General features: G+C 30.2%; 2 protein-coding genes across 2 annotated transcripts; one reads left to right on the top strand and one right to left on the bottom strand.

The window, feature by feature from the left end:
• Positions 1 to 571: 571 nt before the first annotated feature.
• Positions 572 to 2,161, top strand: LOC102663008 (charged multivesicular body protein 7). The gene is made up of 5 exons (XM_006577667.1): positions 572 to 784; positions 882 to 941; positions 1,024 to 1,188; positions 1,446 to 1,544; positions 2,141 to 2,161. Exons 1-5 carry the CDS (start codon positions 572 to 574, stop codon positions 2,159 to 2,161), a joined length of 558 nt encoding a protein of 185 aa, XP_006577730.1.
• Positions 2,162 to 5,099: 2,938 nt separating this feature from the next.
• Positions 5,100 to 7,896, bottom strand: LOC100804665 (transcription factor PIF3). Its single transcript, XM_003520728.4, has 6 exons — positions 7,489 to 7,896; positions 6,549 to 7,404; positions 6,348 to 6,443; positions 6,126 to 6,191; positions 5,756 to 5,821; positions 5,100 to 5,613 (listed from the first exon to the last, which is right to left on the bottom strand). Exons 1-6 carry the CDS (start codon positions 7,554 to 7,556, stop codon positions 5,212 to 5,214), a joined length of 1,554 nt encoding a protein of 517 aa, XP_003520776.2. The 5' UTR covers positions 7,557 to 7,896; the 3' UTR covers positions 5,100 to 5,211.
• Positions 7,897 to 16,788: the final 8,892 nt, after the last annotated feature.

Genomic DNA, 16,788 nt, shown 5'->3' with positions numbered 1-16,788 from the left:
CGTAAGTAAACCCCCTCTCAATTTTGTTATACTAGCATTTTAAATGTTTCATCTTTAATTTTAAAGTTAACTTTTACATTAATATAACATCATTATTTACTAGTTTGTCGAAAGAAAGACAAATATATATTATGGATAATAGCTGCAATAATTGGTCCAGTATAGTAAGTCAAAATTTTAATAAATTACATACTCAAGCCTCCACTTCTACCTTAAATTATCCATAATTTATAAATATTTCAAGGTTTCAGAAACTTTTTCTTTGCTAAATTATCATACTATCCCCTCACCCGCATTTTAGTTATAAAAAATAAATATCTATCCCGTAAATTTCACGAATTAAAATTTTATTTTTGTCATAATTTAAAACGGAAAAAAACTACAATAATAACACAGATACTAATAGTTTAACCATTAATAAACTATTTTGGATAATGAGATTTTGAAGAACAATCTTTTAGTTTGAAGTTAGCGCGTAACATTGAACGGAACGAGAAAGGGTTATAGTTTAGGGGAGAAAAAAGAAGAAGAAAATATGGGGAAAAGGAAGTAATTTGGTTTGGAAAAGAACATGGATTCAGCTACGAATGTGAATGGTGCGACGAGGATTAGAGATTTCATAGCAAATGAAGTTTCTGATTGGGACGACGAAGTGATTGCCTTTGCTCGATTCAAAGCCTTTTCCGGTCAAAGATGCGATTGGGAACCCACCTTCCTCTTCTGGAAACACTTGATCATCAAAATCGCCACCCATTTTCGCCTCCTCCTCATTCGACCCTCCCAGGTTTGTAACTAACTAGGTACTTGGTACTAGGTTCTTCCAATTTAAATTTCCCTCCTTTTTCTCTCTCTCTCTCTCACCTTAAATTGTTTATTTTCAGGTCAAGAATGATTGGTTTAATCGACGAGGGTTAACCCCTTTGTGTCTTGACAATGTACTGGTGAGTGTGTATGAGTGACTACTATGTCTCTTTGATGATGAGTTAATGTTAAAGTATCCAAAACCATATTTTCATTTTCCAGTCTCTAATGTATAATGAAGGTGACATCACAAGAACTGTGGATCTTGCGGATCCAACGAGCGGGCGATTCTCCCAACTAGTCTGGAGAGTGAGTAGCTTGATAACAAGATCACCAACTCCAGATATTATGGCTGAACAATGTGTTATCGTAACTGCTATGCTTAAGGTTATCAACCACACACCCTTTTATTTCATTATATTTTAGTAAGTGCAGTCCATAAACTTTTAGCATTCGCTATGTTAACGCTGTTAAGTGTTTGATTTATCTTGTGCGTTTGTAATTAAGATTTCCACTGTGATTGTTATATTTGCTTCCATGCAGCGGCTGTGTTAGCAAGTCTATTAAGTTATGCAGGAGCTGGATTAAGTTTTCCTTTGTTTGATTATGCTAGATGTTTTCATTAATATAACTCAATTATACAGGATAAGGCTGCTGAAGTTGTCAGACATCTATCTGAAAGTCACTGGAATTCATCTTGTATCGTCACAATGAAGAAATTTCACGACATATGTGAAAGGATTGTTAAAAATAGGATTTCGATGATCCGAATAGATAAATATATATGTAATAGTATTTATTAGATAAAAATTAATAGATTTCATTTATTAAATGATATATATAGATGATATACATATGAATGATTTCATTATTGAACTCACATAATTAAGAATTTTTAATAATTAATATTACTTTCATATGTCAATAAAGTTCTTAAAAAGAAATACGATAGTTTCTTTTGACATGAGATTATTATAGTAATTAACAAATTATTTGTTATGTTTTAATTTTGGACACCTAATGTCTTAGGACATTAGTTGAATGAATATTCGATATAATTAAATACTTATAAAATTAATGATTAATCAATAAGAAATTCATCAATTCTTGATAATAAGTTTTAGCTTTATGATAATTAAGACCTTGATCAGGACAATATTGAATTAAAGAAGAAAAGAGTCTCTTAAGTCATTCATTGATTAAATGCGTTAACTTATTATAATTTGACAATAATATCATACTCTAGAGTTAACCCCCTGAGTTGTAAATGACACAAGGAAATATTACATTATTCTTCTATTAGTTTTTGAAAGTAAAAGATATTACTTTATCTTATCAGGGTATTAAGGAGTGTTATTAGATGTCTACCTTGGTTAGAAAATTAATATAATTAATTTACCACCGGTTTAATATTGAACCTATGGGATAACACATAAATGAATATTTTAATCTTTGCAAAAAAAAAATTATTTGATAATTAAATTAGAGAATTTAATTTAATCAAATAAATACTTTAGTGAAATATTATTATATTCTTTGCTAGCACCAAAAAAATAATTAATATATAAAAAAGAGTATTATTTTTATAGATGTATAACCTGTCCATAAAATAAGAATAATATTTTATTGTTATCATATAATTATCAAATCATGTGATTAATTATCGTAATTAGTCATGTGATAATTGTGAATTATCTTTGTTTTATATCAAGAAACTTCTTACGATAAAAAATATTAGATAATTTTTATTTTTATAAAGATAAAGAGATATAAAATTATTTTAAATAATTTTTTTTCTCTTCTAAAAAGGCTCAAATCCATATTTCTTTACCATCATAAACAAAAGCATCTAAAATGCAAAAAACTAGAAAAAGTTAAAGCCTAATTTTAGACCTAAAAAATAGAAAGAAAGTTTATTCTTTAAGGCTTCACTCATAAAAGAGTTAATATCAGAAATTCATTTTGATGTGAATACACATAGAGTCTTTATAATACTCTAAAAAATTTTATACTCCAATAACTCATATATGGGTATGTATTCATTTGTTTTTTTTTTTTTGTGATGGTATATTTTAAATCTAAAATAGATCCCTTTTTATTCCACTATGTATGCTATGAACACTAATTTTTCTTCCATATATGACATCATAAGTTTTAATATTATTGTGATCGTTTTACACACAAAAAAGACCTCAAATGTATTAACTAATGATGAGTTCATTACTGGTTAGTATTACCTACGGATTGGTTAAAAAAAATGGCTTTATAAGATGTTTTAGTTCATTAGTCAATCAATGAACATTGTTAATAGACAAGTGACTGACTTGTAATCGAGTGATGTAGGTAACATGTATATGGGGTGTAGTTTTTTCTTAATATACTCATGTTCAACAATGTCCGTTTTAGAGGATGGGTGTTTTAGGATATACTGGTTTTTACAAACATTATAACAATATTTCTGATATCACCTCTTATAATTAAGCCGACCGTTGGAGGCAACAATTATTGATCAAACACTGCAGGTTGGGATCAACAGACAAGCTGTCCCTGTACGTAGCCTAGCTAACGTGGTTGCGTTTTATGTGATAGTCATATAGAAAGATTTCCCCCTTGTTTTTTCACTCAGATTTCTCCCTTTTTTTGTTTGTTAATTAAGAATGAAGAGATCTCTTAATCCTATAAAAAATGACATGTCTTTTGAGTTTTCGTTTCTTCTTTTGGCATTTTGCCCTGAAAATATAAAATATTGCATGCACTGATTTTTTTTATGTTAATTATTTAACTTTATTTCAAGTTACTACAAATGCGGCTTATAGTATGGAGAAAGAGAAAAGTAAAAGCGAAGGGACATTATATAATACTATAAAGTTATCTCTTTTTTTTTCATATATTTTATGTATATATACACAAGTTATCAACCATTACGGTATTCAATAACTTCTAATGGGACATTATATGATATATACTATAAAGTTGTCTCTTTCTTTTTCATATATTTTATGTATATATACACAAGTTATCAATCATTACGGTATTCAATAACTTTTAATTGATTAGTTATATTTTACAACACACACTTAGATTGAAAGTTCCCTTATATATATATATATAGTATTAGTCTAACATTATTTTACATCTCATATCGATAAAAAATGTTTTTTTTTACTAATGATAAAAATTGTTCTAATATAATTTTTAAAATATATTAAAATATAAATAATTTATTGTATTTTTTTTTAATTTTAATAAAATTTAAGACAAATAAGCTAATATAAAGTTATAATTTAATAGTTGAGTCGATAAAATTCACATTTTCTTAAAGTTGTGAATGATGTACTCAATTCAATAGTTGGTGAGATTTAGTTATAGTAGTCTAATTTGTTACCCCATTCATAAATTTTAGATTTACTTAATTATAAATATTCTAAAATAATTATTCATAAAATATTATTTAAAAGTATGATTAAATAAAATGTTGCATAAGAAAAGTTAAATTGAATTGTACAAATAAATAATGCTAAAAAGATACCCTTATACTATAGATTAGAATAGAAATTTTAGAGAGTGAGATTTTACTCTCTTCATTGTTTTAATTATACATTTTCAACATTCTTTTCTTTCTCTTTGATAAATGTACGTTTTACACATTACTTTTGCAATTAACTAAAAAAATTCTTTTTCAACCATCTTGAATTATATTTTTTATCTTTATTTGTATTTTTGGTTTTCTTAATCACTTATCCCTTTAAATTTACCGTCTTTTACATATAATTCTAAATTCAATTTTAATATATTTTTCATAAAAAATGTCGATAATTAAAAATAACCTTATATAATAATTTAATTTTTTTAAAATATAATTTATATATAAATATTTATTATTTAATTATATTATAATTATATATTTTATTTATTTATTGTAGATAAATATTTATTTCTCAGAAAACGCATACTAAAATACTAATCGAAATAAATAATTAAGTACATATAAGACGTTTGATTTACAAATAAAATTAAGTTTTAATACGCATTTTAATATAATATTTATTACTAAAATTATTTGATTTAAACATAAACCTAAATCGCATTCCCATCAACTTAAAATTAATATAATATTATCAGTATCTTCTTTTTTTTTATCATAAACATGCTGTCCGCTCATTTGTGTGTGGATGATTTTCATCGGTAGTACATCGGAGCAGTATATTGTATAAGGCTGAAAGCATGAAACTGTACAATGTCAGATTCTAAAGCTGATATATTCTATTATCAGAAAGAAAATATGTACCATCTTTTTGAAAAGAGTAAACTAACGAACTTTACACTCTTCTTTAATTAATTAACATCTGTAATCTAATTTTCATACATGCATACCACTCTAATTAATTTTCCCTTCATGTACATTTTCATCTATTTTTGTGGAAAAATGAAAGGGGTAGATAGTGTAGGAGTACTAGTGCAGCTGTGTTGTTGAAAGGAAACCTGACTTGGTGGCGCTAGCTTTGTTGCATTTCCATGCAGAGATGCAGCCAAATGTTCTGCCAAGTTGGTGGTGTTAGCCAAGTGTGGTTGTGTGGCAGAATTTGCAATGATAGGGAAGAAAGGTGCATGAGGCATTGCTGGCATGGGTGGTATTTGGTTTGGGAAACAACCAAACATCTGAAGTCTGTTGTCTGTGATAGCAGAAAGTGATGGTGGAATAGGTAGTTGTGGTGGCCTGAATCCCATTCCTAGCTGAGGATTCATGTGATGCGCCGTGGTTGCAGCTGGTAGCATCATAAGTGGCCATAACCCATTTCCCATTGACATTATCTGCATCATTTCATTTCATATACTTAATTAACACTATGCTTTAGACTTTCATTCAAATTCCAATATTTGTAAATTAAGGCCTAGTTTAGGAAAACATATATAATTAATTTGTACAACAGAAATATTGGACTTGAAAAATTACCTGTAGCTGAAGCTTTAGGGTCTTCAGATAGTCGATGGCATCGTCTAGCATTGATGCTTTGTCCACCTAGAGACATGTGCACGACACAACTTAGAGAAAACTAACAAGTACAAGAAGCTCTAACTAGAAAAACTAGATATATTACTTAATTACAAAGTATGAGACTATTATATATCCATATATCTTCTTGGCTAATCTATACAAATATGTAGTCGAGTTTTTTAATTTATAAGAAATTAAGAATCAACTTGACTACATCAAGTAGAGATTAGTCAGAACCATAGCAAGTAATCACATACCATATAAATAAATCTACCAATACAATTGAATTGAATACATTATTTCTTGCTGAAAACACACACACACATACCTTATTGCAATTGGGTATGAGCTCTTTCAATGTACGCATCTTCTTGTTGATTTTTTCTCTTCGCTTCTGCAAAACATCCACAACTACTTTTAGTTACAAGGAATTAATAATTAACATATATGTACAAGATCTTCATCTTTATTTATTTTTTCTCAATATATTTTTGAGGGTGTACTACTTCATGGAATCTACTTCTTTATTATCTCCTAACGTTTTCCTCACCTTTTCAGATAAGTTATGAACCACAGGGTTCCTGATTCTCCTGACTCTGTTACCATCCCTATCTTGCTTTACCATATCTTCAGGCTCTCCATCATTCTGCAACAAACAAATCCAGGGTTTCATGAGAATGATGCTAACTAACATGCACGAAGGGTTTTAAAGAAGATAAAAACATAGCCTAGGGTTCTTCCTCCAACTTACATCACTTAAATACGTTTCAGTGTCCTCATGTTTCCTGAGACCAAGGTTTGGGTCGTTGGAGGCTCCAAGCGAGCACACAGAAGAAGATGCTAGCAACGGTTCATGACACATGTTAGCATTATTATTATAAGCTTTTGCCTTGGCTCTAATAAGTGCTTCTGAAGTTGAGGTTTGGTCACAACGTAGTTGACCTTGGGATCTGTGAATTCCAAGAACACCACAGTTATGACCAACAGCTTCAGAGTGTTCATCAACCGGTGGGGTTGGTAATTTGGTGCTTCTTTCAACAGTTAAGGATGTTTGCTTTTGAAAACCATGTGATTCTTTAACTGATTGCTCAACCTTGCGGGCTTCAATGATCTCCTCCATTCTTGCTGGAGACGAATGATTGTTTGTCTGCTGGGTTGCACTGTTTCCCTGATGAGTAGTAGATTTGAGAAACACTGCAGGTATTGAAAAGTTGGAGAAGTTCACTTTTGGTGTTGGTGGTGTTTGAGTTGAATCTACTGTTCTTTGTTTCTTGAGCGGAGATGAAGGTAAGCACTGTTGTAAGTGATTATTGCCTATGCTAACGGGCTTAAGTAAGTTTGCAAATTCTTCATGAAGCTTGCTTTGGGAGGATTGACCACACGAATCTTGGCCATTGCTTTGGTGTGAAGTGCTCATGTCAGAGTCCCTTTGAGGTGGAAAGTGATCTTCAAGTGAGTATAATAATGGGTTTAACCTTGTTCTTTTGTTAATGCTGGCATCTTCATGTATTCTTTCGTCGTTTGTCTTTCGTGATCTGTTTGATGAACCTCCTCGTACAACAACCTCACCGTTTTCCCACACCAACTCAAGGAAATCATTGTCATAACTGCAAATAAAACTACCCTCTTAGATTAAAATCAATAAGCTAGGAAAAGATAACAAGGATGAAATTAATGCAATTAGTACTTACATGGAGGCTACATGGGAGGAGCTTCTTGTCATACCAGAACGGCTGGGGTCAAACATCTTCTGAATCATTTGATTGAAGGAAATTAATTAAGCTAAACAATATAGCCTCAATTCCCTACCTTTGCTGTTAAGTTGTTTCCGGGTTCCACACACTTGAAGTATATATATATATATATATGGCAGATAATTAAATAATAGCAGTATTAATCACTTCCTAGCTCCCTTTGTGAAGCCCAATATACAACACATGTGAAGCTAGCTAACAGATTAAGTTGTGATCACGATTTGGCACTGTGCACGCACGAATTGTTGAACCTTTGATGCAAAGTAGTACTCAAATAATGGAGATGGCAGTAGTGTGGTTGTTGTTTCTTGTACGAAAGCAAAATCTTGGGGGTGTGAGGGAATGTATGGCTCTACGAATTAAGACGAATTGGGTAATAAATACTACTATATAGTCCATGTGGTCTTGGTTGGGATGGCATACAAGTCATTTCACAATTTAATTCCTAGTACTCAGCGAAATAAATTTTTCGGGAATTACCTCTCAAAGGTGTCCACAAATTTCATGAAGTTCTCTTTTGTCATTTTATATACTGGTTAGGTGTCACGCAAGAGAAAGGTGGACCAGCATCATATTCATGTCCTTCCTTTGCTAACTCTCTACATTTTTTATTCCAAATTTCCCTAATGATATGTGATATATCAAACAAATTGATTGTTTGTATTTCTCCCTGAATTTGACACACCATATTCCCACATAAAAAAGGAGATATTTAAATTTAAAACACACATTATTTTTTTTTTCTCTTTTTATCAATAAAATAAAGTATTTGTTTTGTTTCTTTTCGTTTCTTTTTAAAACAAACTGAATCACGCATGCACAGACAAGTTATCTTGAATATATTCCACACGGACTGAAATAAGATGTTTTTGTTTCGTGTCCCCCCTTCTCATCTTTTTAACTAAAGAAATTACTAGTGGTAAAAAAAATGACATTCTTTTATAATTTCTTTTTTTACCGAAATGTTATTATTTTATAATAAATAAGGAAAAACATGAAAGGGGATAAGCACGACAATATATAAGATCTATTATATTTTATAGCAATTAATTAAGGATAAGATGTATAGGTTCCCGACATGATCACTTGTGGATTCTACTTATTGAAAATCGAAGGTGAGATCTATGGATGAGTTTATGAGAAACACATCTATTCTGGAGGGATTGTTGATGATAATAACCCCACCACATGGAATCTAAGGTTTTGGTGGGGTGTGTGGGGCCCATGGTGGGGGGTGTGTTGGCATGCTTAGAGGACCCTCCACCACGAGCATCTAAGTTCCTCCCTCATGCATCATGTATGATTTTCAATCTTAGGTGTGAGTGGACTCCCACTTTCACGTGAAGCTCACAATGGGTTCACGTGCCACGGCACTCTTGTCGGTACTTTTCGTATTCATGAATATCGATACTATTACTCAAGGAGAGTACGATGCAATGCAACACACACCGAAAATGATAGACAACACTGAACGGGCGTGAGGATAACATGATACAGATGATGTCCATTATACAAAATTATGTTTGTTTTGTACAACAGGATTGTAGAATTCTTCAAATTATTGGAGAGATGAAAGAAATTCAAATATTAAATAAATTAAGTTTTTTCATAACAAGTATAATTTATTATTATATATAACTAGTACTCCTATATAAAATAGTATCCTTTATCCAATAATATATATGACTACAGTTTCTACTTTCACTTTCACCGTCATGAAATAAATTGAACGTTTAATATAGTAATATAAATTTATATTTTGACCATAATAACTAGTCCATTGCATTATTTTCCTCAGTTCTAAACACAAACAAAAATCTCTAATGATGACACTATTATTTCTACGATTGTCCGTCGTCGTCCAACAGCCTTGTATTAGGCTTTTTCTGGGAAGTTGATTTGCCAACTACGATTCAAGTTCAACGAACCTCAAACATCATACCATATTCTCCTTTCTGATTTCAGAAAGTTCTCGAACTATTTTCCTAAAACTCTTGATTGATTTTTTTTATAAAAAAAATGCATTCTGAAACATTTTGTCACGTTTATTTGACATAATAATGACATTTTAAATAATAATAATTAAAATTTTATAATATCTTGATCACAATTTTTAATTTTAGATGTAATTTACATCATTTAACTTTTAACTAACATTAAAGCAAGACCATTGTTTTGTAGTCGATCCAGTGATCCATCGCATTTCATAGTACACGTTGTTTGTGACCCTTGAGAACTATTCACATTCGACAGACATCAGCTCATGGATGTACTCATTCTTTCTTTTCTTTTCCTTTTTTTTATATATGTATTTTTTTTCCGAAGCAACTAAAGAAAAATGTATGGATAAGCATAAATTCATACGAAGGTTGTTCAAGTCAGCTATACTGTTCCATGCAAGACTTGGCTGCATCATATACTTCTCTTTGCACTCAATTAGCGACAAGTACGTGATAGAACGATACAATAATTTAATAACTTGATTCAAATGAATTTCAAGAGGTTAATAATAAGAAATTAAGAAAACTCTCAAATTATAATTCAATTAAATTTGTTGTTTTAGAAACGCTTAATTTACTACGTATGAAAAAAAGAGGGATGAAAATAGACTTTGCATGCATCCAAAATTAGATGACATCTAGTGGGTGAACTAGTAATTTTAGTTATTAGATTAACCTGCAGTCCATATTAATACAGTAGAGCTTCAACACTAAATATCTTAATTGTCATTGCCATAGCTTCCTCCCTTTAAATCTCCTGTTGATTCTAACATCCGCCCTATCCAATCTTCAATGCTTTTCAACAACATAGGCCCCATCGTCACCACCCACCATCGTCACAAACACAGTTGTTACCCACCAACTCTCCCCCATTTCAACAAGAAACCAAACATTTGATCGAACATAAACCAAGTTTAATAACATCCATCTAAAATCCTATGTTATGAAAGAAACAAAGAAAAATTCATCAAATTAATCAAATCAAAACAAATATGAATATATAAATCATTCTAGTTACCAACATCAAACTCAAACGAATCAGAAAATTTCTCGACCTCAACGAAGCACATGTAGTTGTGGCCGACAATGGAGAGTCTATTGTGGCAGCTGAATCGAAGGATCAGGTTTATGTGATATTTACATCAGCGTCACGCTAATCCCGCATCCCGAAAGAAAGGAAAAAAGAGAAGCGCAATGGGTGTGTGCACATCTCTTCCCCCCACAACAAGAAGTGTGGAGAAGGGTGGTGGTGATGCACTTGCGTTAAAATTTCATGGGAGGCAAATGATTAGGTCTTGTTCTCCTTGATAACATGAGGGAGGCTGATGGATTTGTACGCCACAGGATGACAATCATGTTGGAGTTGTTTATTTGAGTGGCAATTGTGGTTACAACGTAAAGAGGAGAAACAATAAATTTAAGCAAAAATAAAATGTTTTCTCAATCCCGTAATAATAGCCTTTGTTGTCAAGTTTGTTGATTTTGATTATTATCAGAATAAGTGTAGGCACCGGCCAAGACCAAAGGGCTAAACAGTAGTATCTTTTTAGAAAGGGCTTACAGAGTTGACAGATTCGAATTTCTACAACCCAGGGTCATGTCTAAGAAATTTATGGCCCAATGTAAAATTTATATGGAGCCTAGTCTAATAATATAAGTTCTGAATCTTTATTTCATTCTTTTAACTTTTTTATTTGTAAAATTATTGATAAAGTTTTATATATTAGCAATTTTAATATTTCTCTCTCAACAAATAATATAAATAATTTATTTAATTTATTATGCAATGCAATTGCTCTTAAATGAGATTTAAATAATTTTAAAAAAAAAACTTTCTTTCAGTGGTAATAGCAATTACAAGTATTGCCAATAATGTTTTATATATAATAAATTAATACATGAAATTGGGAACGAATCTAATCCTTTTATGTAGTGTAACATTTAAAATTAAAAAGAAATAATCTTTCGATACAGTATAATACTTCTAAAATCATTATAATAAAATTTATTATTTAATTCAACAAATTTTTTTAAAGCTTCAACGTATTTTTACATATATATATATATAAAAAAAAAGGCATTCCAAATTCGGGGCCTTAACCAACTTCCTTGATGGCCTAAAAGTCTAAAACCATCCACGGCACTGCTACGTACAAGTTATTCTTAGTCATCGTATAATAATGCTCTAGTTGGCAGTTGCTTTGCCAATATTTTTAGGATTGATGATTCTAGTAAATTGTGTTCCTGATAGCAGGTTAGGCAACCAAGTAAAATTATCTTGGAAGCCTTCAAATATTAGTAGATTGTAAAGTGGAAAGTACAGTTTTGATGTATGAAACTCCAGAAAGAGTGGTTTCTGGCAGAACAAAAGGTATTGCCATGACAATTCCTTTTGTTATTCATTACAGCGTTCTTAAATCTAAGGAGTTATAAAATTAGCTTAATAGTCAAGAGAGAAGTCTGGTCATGAGTTCAATTCCTCTTAGCTAACAAAAATCATCAATTAACACCTAACATATGTTGGAAAATAAAAGAAGAGAAGAAAAACAAACTTCCTTCTTAAGAGAAGATTATATCCATTATCTATGAAGTGTTTGTTTCATTAGTGGACTCTTTGAAATGGGCCGTTTGAGTTATATGATATCGTGTATGGATGGATCTTGGGTGAAATATGAGCATTGCTATTAGCCCCACCAAATTACTATTAAGACCTCACTTTTTCAGAAATGCATTTTTTGACAAAAATACCCCTGATTGTTGAAACCCCATAACACAACAGAAATTTATTTCCATTTTGTATCTTTTTTTTTTTATGAATGGTTTCCATTGTGTATCTGTTCAAGTCGCACAGTGGAAACTTGTTTATGTTATGTTAAATTTTTTTTTCATTTGTGTATTTCAGTCAAAATATGCGACAGAAAATTATTTGCATTGCATAATTAATTATATATACATTATTAAAAAAAGTTATGAATGAATCAAATCAATTACTAAATAATTAATCAAATTATTCTATTTGTGTAATCAATTTGATTCATTCAATTAATTATGTTACTATTTAAAAACATAATTTGTTTAATTTAAAAAATTGCTATACTATTAAAAAGGTAATCAAACTAATTACAAAATACCACCAAGCATGTGGATCAATTGATGTGGAGTTGTTTTAACTTAATTAGAGTCTCCTCGAGTTCGAATTGGCTATGTTGTTGTGTTAAATACTTAGAGAGAGCTTTGTTGCCTATAGTAATCTTATCTAGTTCAATCGGGATTGTCTCTAGTAAAAAATACTCGTGGTCTAAAAAAAGTTACAAAATAAAAATTATTCTTTTTAGTTACCTTGTTTCATAACAAATAACAAAGTTTAAAATTACCCTCGGACTTAGTTGTAATTAATTTGATTTATTCAATTAACTAAGATACTATTAAAAAGGTAATTTGATTCATTCATAATTAATTTAATTACAATTAAAAAAGGATATTTTTTGGTGAATAATTAGAAAAAGAAGATAATTTGTTTCATGACTAATTCAATTACTATTAGAAAAAGCAACTTGCATTGTGTACCCTCTTGGTCGAATGCCAACCAATTTTTGTAGCTTTTCTGACTAATCGCACACCACTTGATTGCTCGCCGAGTCTTCCAGGGGTCAACATTGGTCAAGATTTTAGTATGTCTAATTATCACATTAAATTTATCAATTATTTATATTATCATTCTAAAATTATCTTTTTATTTTCTATTCATCCACTTACTTATTTCTTATTAATGTTGAGAAATAATGATTAAATAAATAAAAATATGTATGAAAAAATAATTAATATATTTAGAAATTAAAAAGAAATAAATTTTGATTTTATTTTTATAATTAGACACAGAAAGAAAGAGTAGTAGTTAGATTGTGATATGGGAAACCATCCCAAAATCCAATATTAGAGATGTATTTCTACCATGCTAGAGGAGGATATAACATAGCATCTAACCTAAGGAAATGGCAAATTTCACACATACACTTAAACATGCTTCTGGTTAGGTCTTTGAAGCCCTATAGACGATCTATACTAGAACAAAGTGTAATTAATTCAATTTTATTTTAAATAAGTAATTTGTATCATAATAAATTTGATTACTATTTAAAAAAATATTTTCTTACAAATAACATGTATATATAATTAATTACATAATGAAAATAAATTTTGGTTGGGTATTTCGACTGAAATACACATCAAAATCTTGTATAAACATTTCAATACATAATAAGAATGATTATGAGACATCAATCTCTTATAACAAAGAGTATATTGTCATTCGATTAATCAGTATATACTTAAAACTGGTTAGGTGGTTAAGATAGGATAAAATAAGAATCAATGAGAATGAGTACTGTATGGGAAAGCAACCAACCGTTCCTGCGTTTGCAAGTTTTGGGGAGAATTTTCACAAGAAAGAAAAGTAGAAATTTAAAGAGGTGTCGCATCCGCTATTGTTCATCTATTCGACTTTGTACGGAAAGACTCTGAACTGGCTAATGAACTCAATTACTAAAGCCTAAAGGGGGTTAACAAAGACGACGGAGACGCCAAGTATTAGAAAAATCAGACGATTTACTCCTGCTATTGAACAAAAGGGGAATGTAGGTTACACGCTGCTTTTCTAAGGTTCAACGCAAATACTCGGTGTTGGAGACCAAATGACAAATTGATGGCTAATGAAAGCAACCTTATGGAGTTATGGTTGGGGTGGCGGGGAACATTTTAACTTTTCTTTTTCATTCTGTTAACGAGGGTCTTAGAGACACGGATTAAATCATAAAAAAATATACTAACTTTTCAATTATTATAGTAATAGTTTTTTTTATTTATTTAGAACACAAGTTTTATTTATCAGCTGAAAAACATGTATATTATAATGTGGTACCAGAAGTATTTAATATCTAAAACATTTTAATTAAACTAAAATAATTTCAAATTCAAATTCACGTGTTTGGTGATATTATTGTAATAATATTTTTTTTGAATTACTATTATAGTAACATAGAAATATTGTTTCTACTTTTTTAATTTTTAATAAAATCTGATTAATTTTCTTTGGTGAAGCAAAGATACTGATTAATGTTGTTTTTAAATATTTTCCGTTCGAATATTTATAATTGTCAAGCCTCCTTCTTGGGCTAGCATTCGCCGTTTCTTTAGATCCAAACATAGAAATTCTTGTTCCCTCTTTATGCCTGTGAACCAACATGGAAAAATATCAACATGTGAGGAGGGAGACGAAAATTGCGTTGAACGCGTGAAATCGTACACGTGGGGGCGAGGTGTTGAATGGAGAATATGATACTATGTGGGAGAAAAGAAGTGTGGTTTGGTTGCTTTGTGTGTGTTTGTTAACAAAATAAAAATAAAAATAATAAGGTTGATTTTCTGTCCCCGAGACAGGAGCGGGTATCATTTGAGCATTTCAAAAAAGTCATTCGTAGATTTACACTTGTCACGTTGTTCGACAATTGCGATTCTTTCTTGTTATCGGTTGCTCCCTCCCATTGATAACACCTTTTTTCGACAATGTCTCTGTGCCCCTCCCCTATTACTCCCTCCAATTTATGGTTCTATCTACCGTTTGAGGATGTTACCAATAGTAGAATTTTCTTTAGGCTTTTTTTAAATGGAGATAAATAATATATTAAAGAAATTTTGTATTATATTTAGTGGAATTTGAATTTTTTTATTCTATTTTAATTTAATCATTTTTTTATTTTTATTTTTTAAAAATCAAATACATCCTTAATTGCAAAAATAAACTTTAAACTTAAAATATTATTAAGCTATCTAAATGACGGATTCAATAAGTTTAAAAATAAACGAAAGTGTGAGAGAAGAAAGCCAAGCATACCTAAATGTTGTAAAACACACTAATTTGGAAAAGGAAGGGGTATTTACGAGGGTTTTGCTTTCACGAGCAAAAGTAAAAGTGAATAATTCGATGCATTAGTCAATTTTAAAAAAGTGGTATTATTCGATATTTATGACTCTGCTTTCATTTAATGCACACTATTAATACAATGGTAGTAGTATTTACTACAAAAATTTAAAGTATTTTTTTTATAGAAAAAGATTAGGAAAAACATTAAAATAAAACCAACATCCCACAATTAGGTCGACACTTCCTATAATTCTTATGCTAAATCAAACCTAAATTTATTAAAAAGAGAAAATTACACAAGACAAAAACCATAAGAAGACTAAACCAAAACTCATGAAAATAGAAACAAAGTCTATACTCAGAAAATATTGCTACCATAAGAAATTACCGAAAAAATATATTCATGCTCTAACCTTGAAAACAAAAGAAGGATAACAATAAGAAATACTTTAAAACATTAATTAAATAGTAGAATATTAATATTTTAATCATTTTAAAAAATTAAATAGAAATGTTTGAATAGTTAAATAAAATAAATATTTTTTGACTGACATACTGTAATTGGTTAAAAGATCTTACAACTTTTTTCCATAAAAGCAAATGATAGCAAGCTTTGCAGATTGTCTAAGTTGAACTCTTGAAAAGGAAAAGAGATGACAGTTGTGTTAAGTTGGGTTTAGTGTAGCGGTAATAAATGCGCACAACTTATGTTCATAAGTATGTTGTGATGTCGTTGATGGGTTTTCTGCTGTTCAGAGAGCGTTTCAAGGAAGTACATCAATATGTTTTCTGAGCATACAGCAGTTTATGGAGCATCACCAGTTCCAATGCCTTTATATATTTTTGTCTCTCCAATCAAGGTCCCTCATGCGCAACACGATGATTATATCCATTGAACATTCATTAATGGATATTGCATGTATGTACAAGGTTTCAGATATCGATGTTCTCTTGTCCACCCATTTTTGCCCATCCATTGTCTGTAGTCTATTCATTTCCTCCAACTCCTTGCAAACTCGTTTTCTGAGTAGTAGAACTATTAGTATATTCTTTCTTACATGCCTTCTCAACCACTTGTTTCTAACCTTTTCTTAACAGCAATCTTAATAATAATACTAAGTAAATCCCTCATTAATTTTTAGCCTTTTGGAGTGATTAATATTTTAAAAATACTGATTATTATATTCTCTTGTAATGTATAATTATCAATGACAAGAATCACCCATTTAAAATCCGCATTTCGTTAAATAATTTTCTTTAAATCACTTTTTAAATTTTAAACTTTTCTTTTAATTCATACTGTCATTAACTTCTTAT

Source organism: Glycine max, chromosome 3 (assembly GCF_000004515.6).
Source record: "Glycine max cultivar Williams 82 chromosome 3, Glycine_max_v4.0, whole genome shotgun sequence".
Lineage (NCBI taxonomy): Eukaryota > Viridiplantae > Streptophyta > Magnoliopsida > Fabales > Fabaceae > Glycine > Glycine max.
This window is presented reverse-complemented; position numbering and strand designations above follow the sequence as displayed.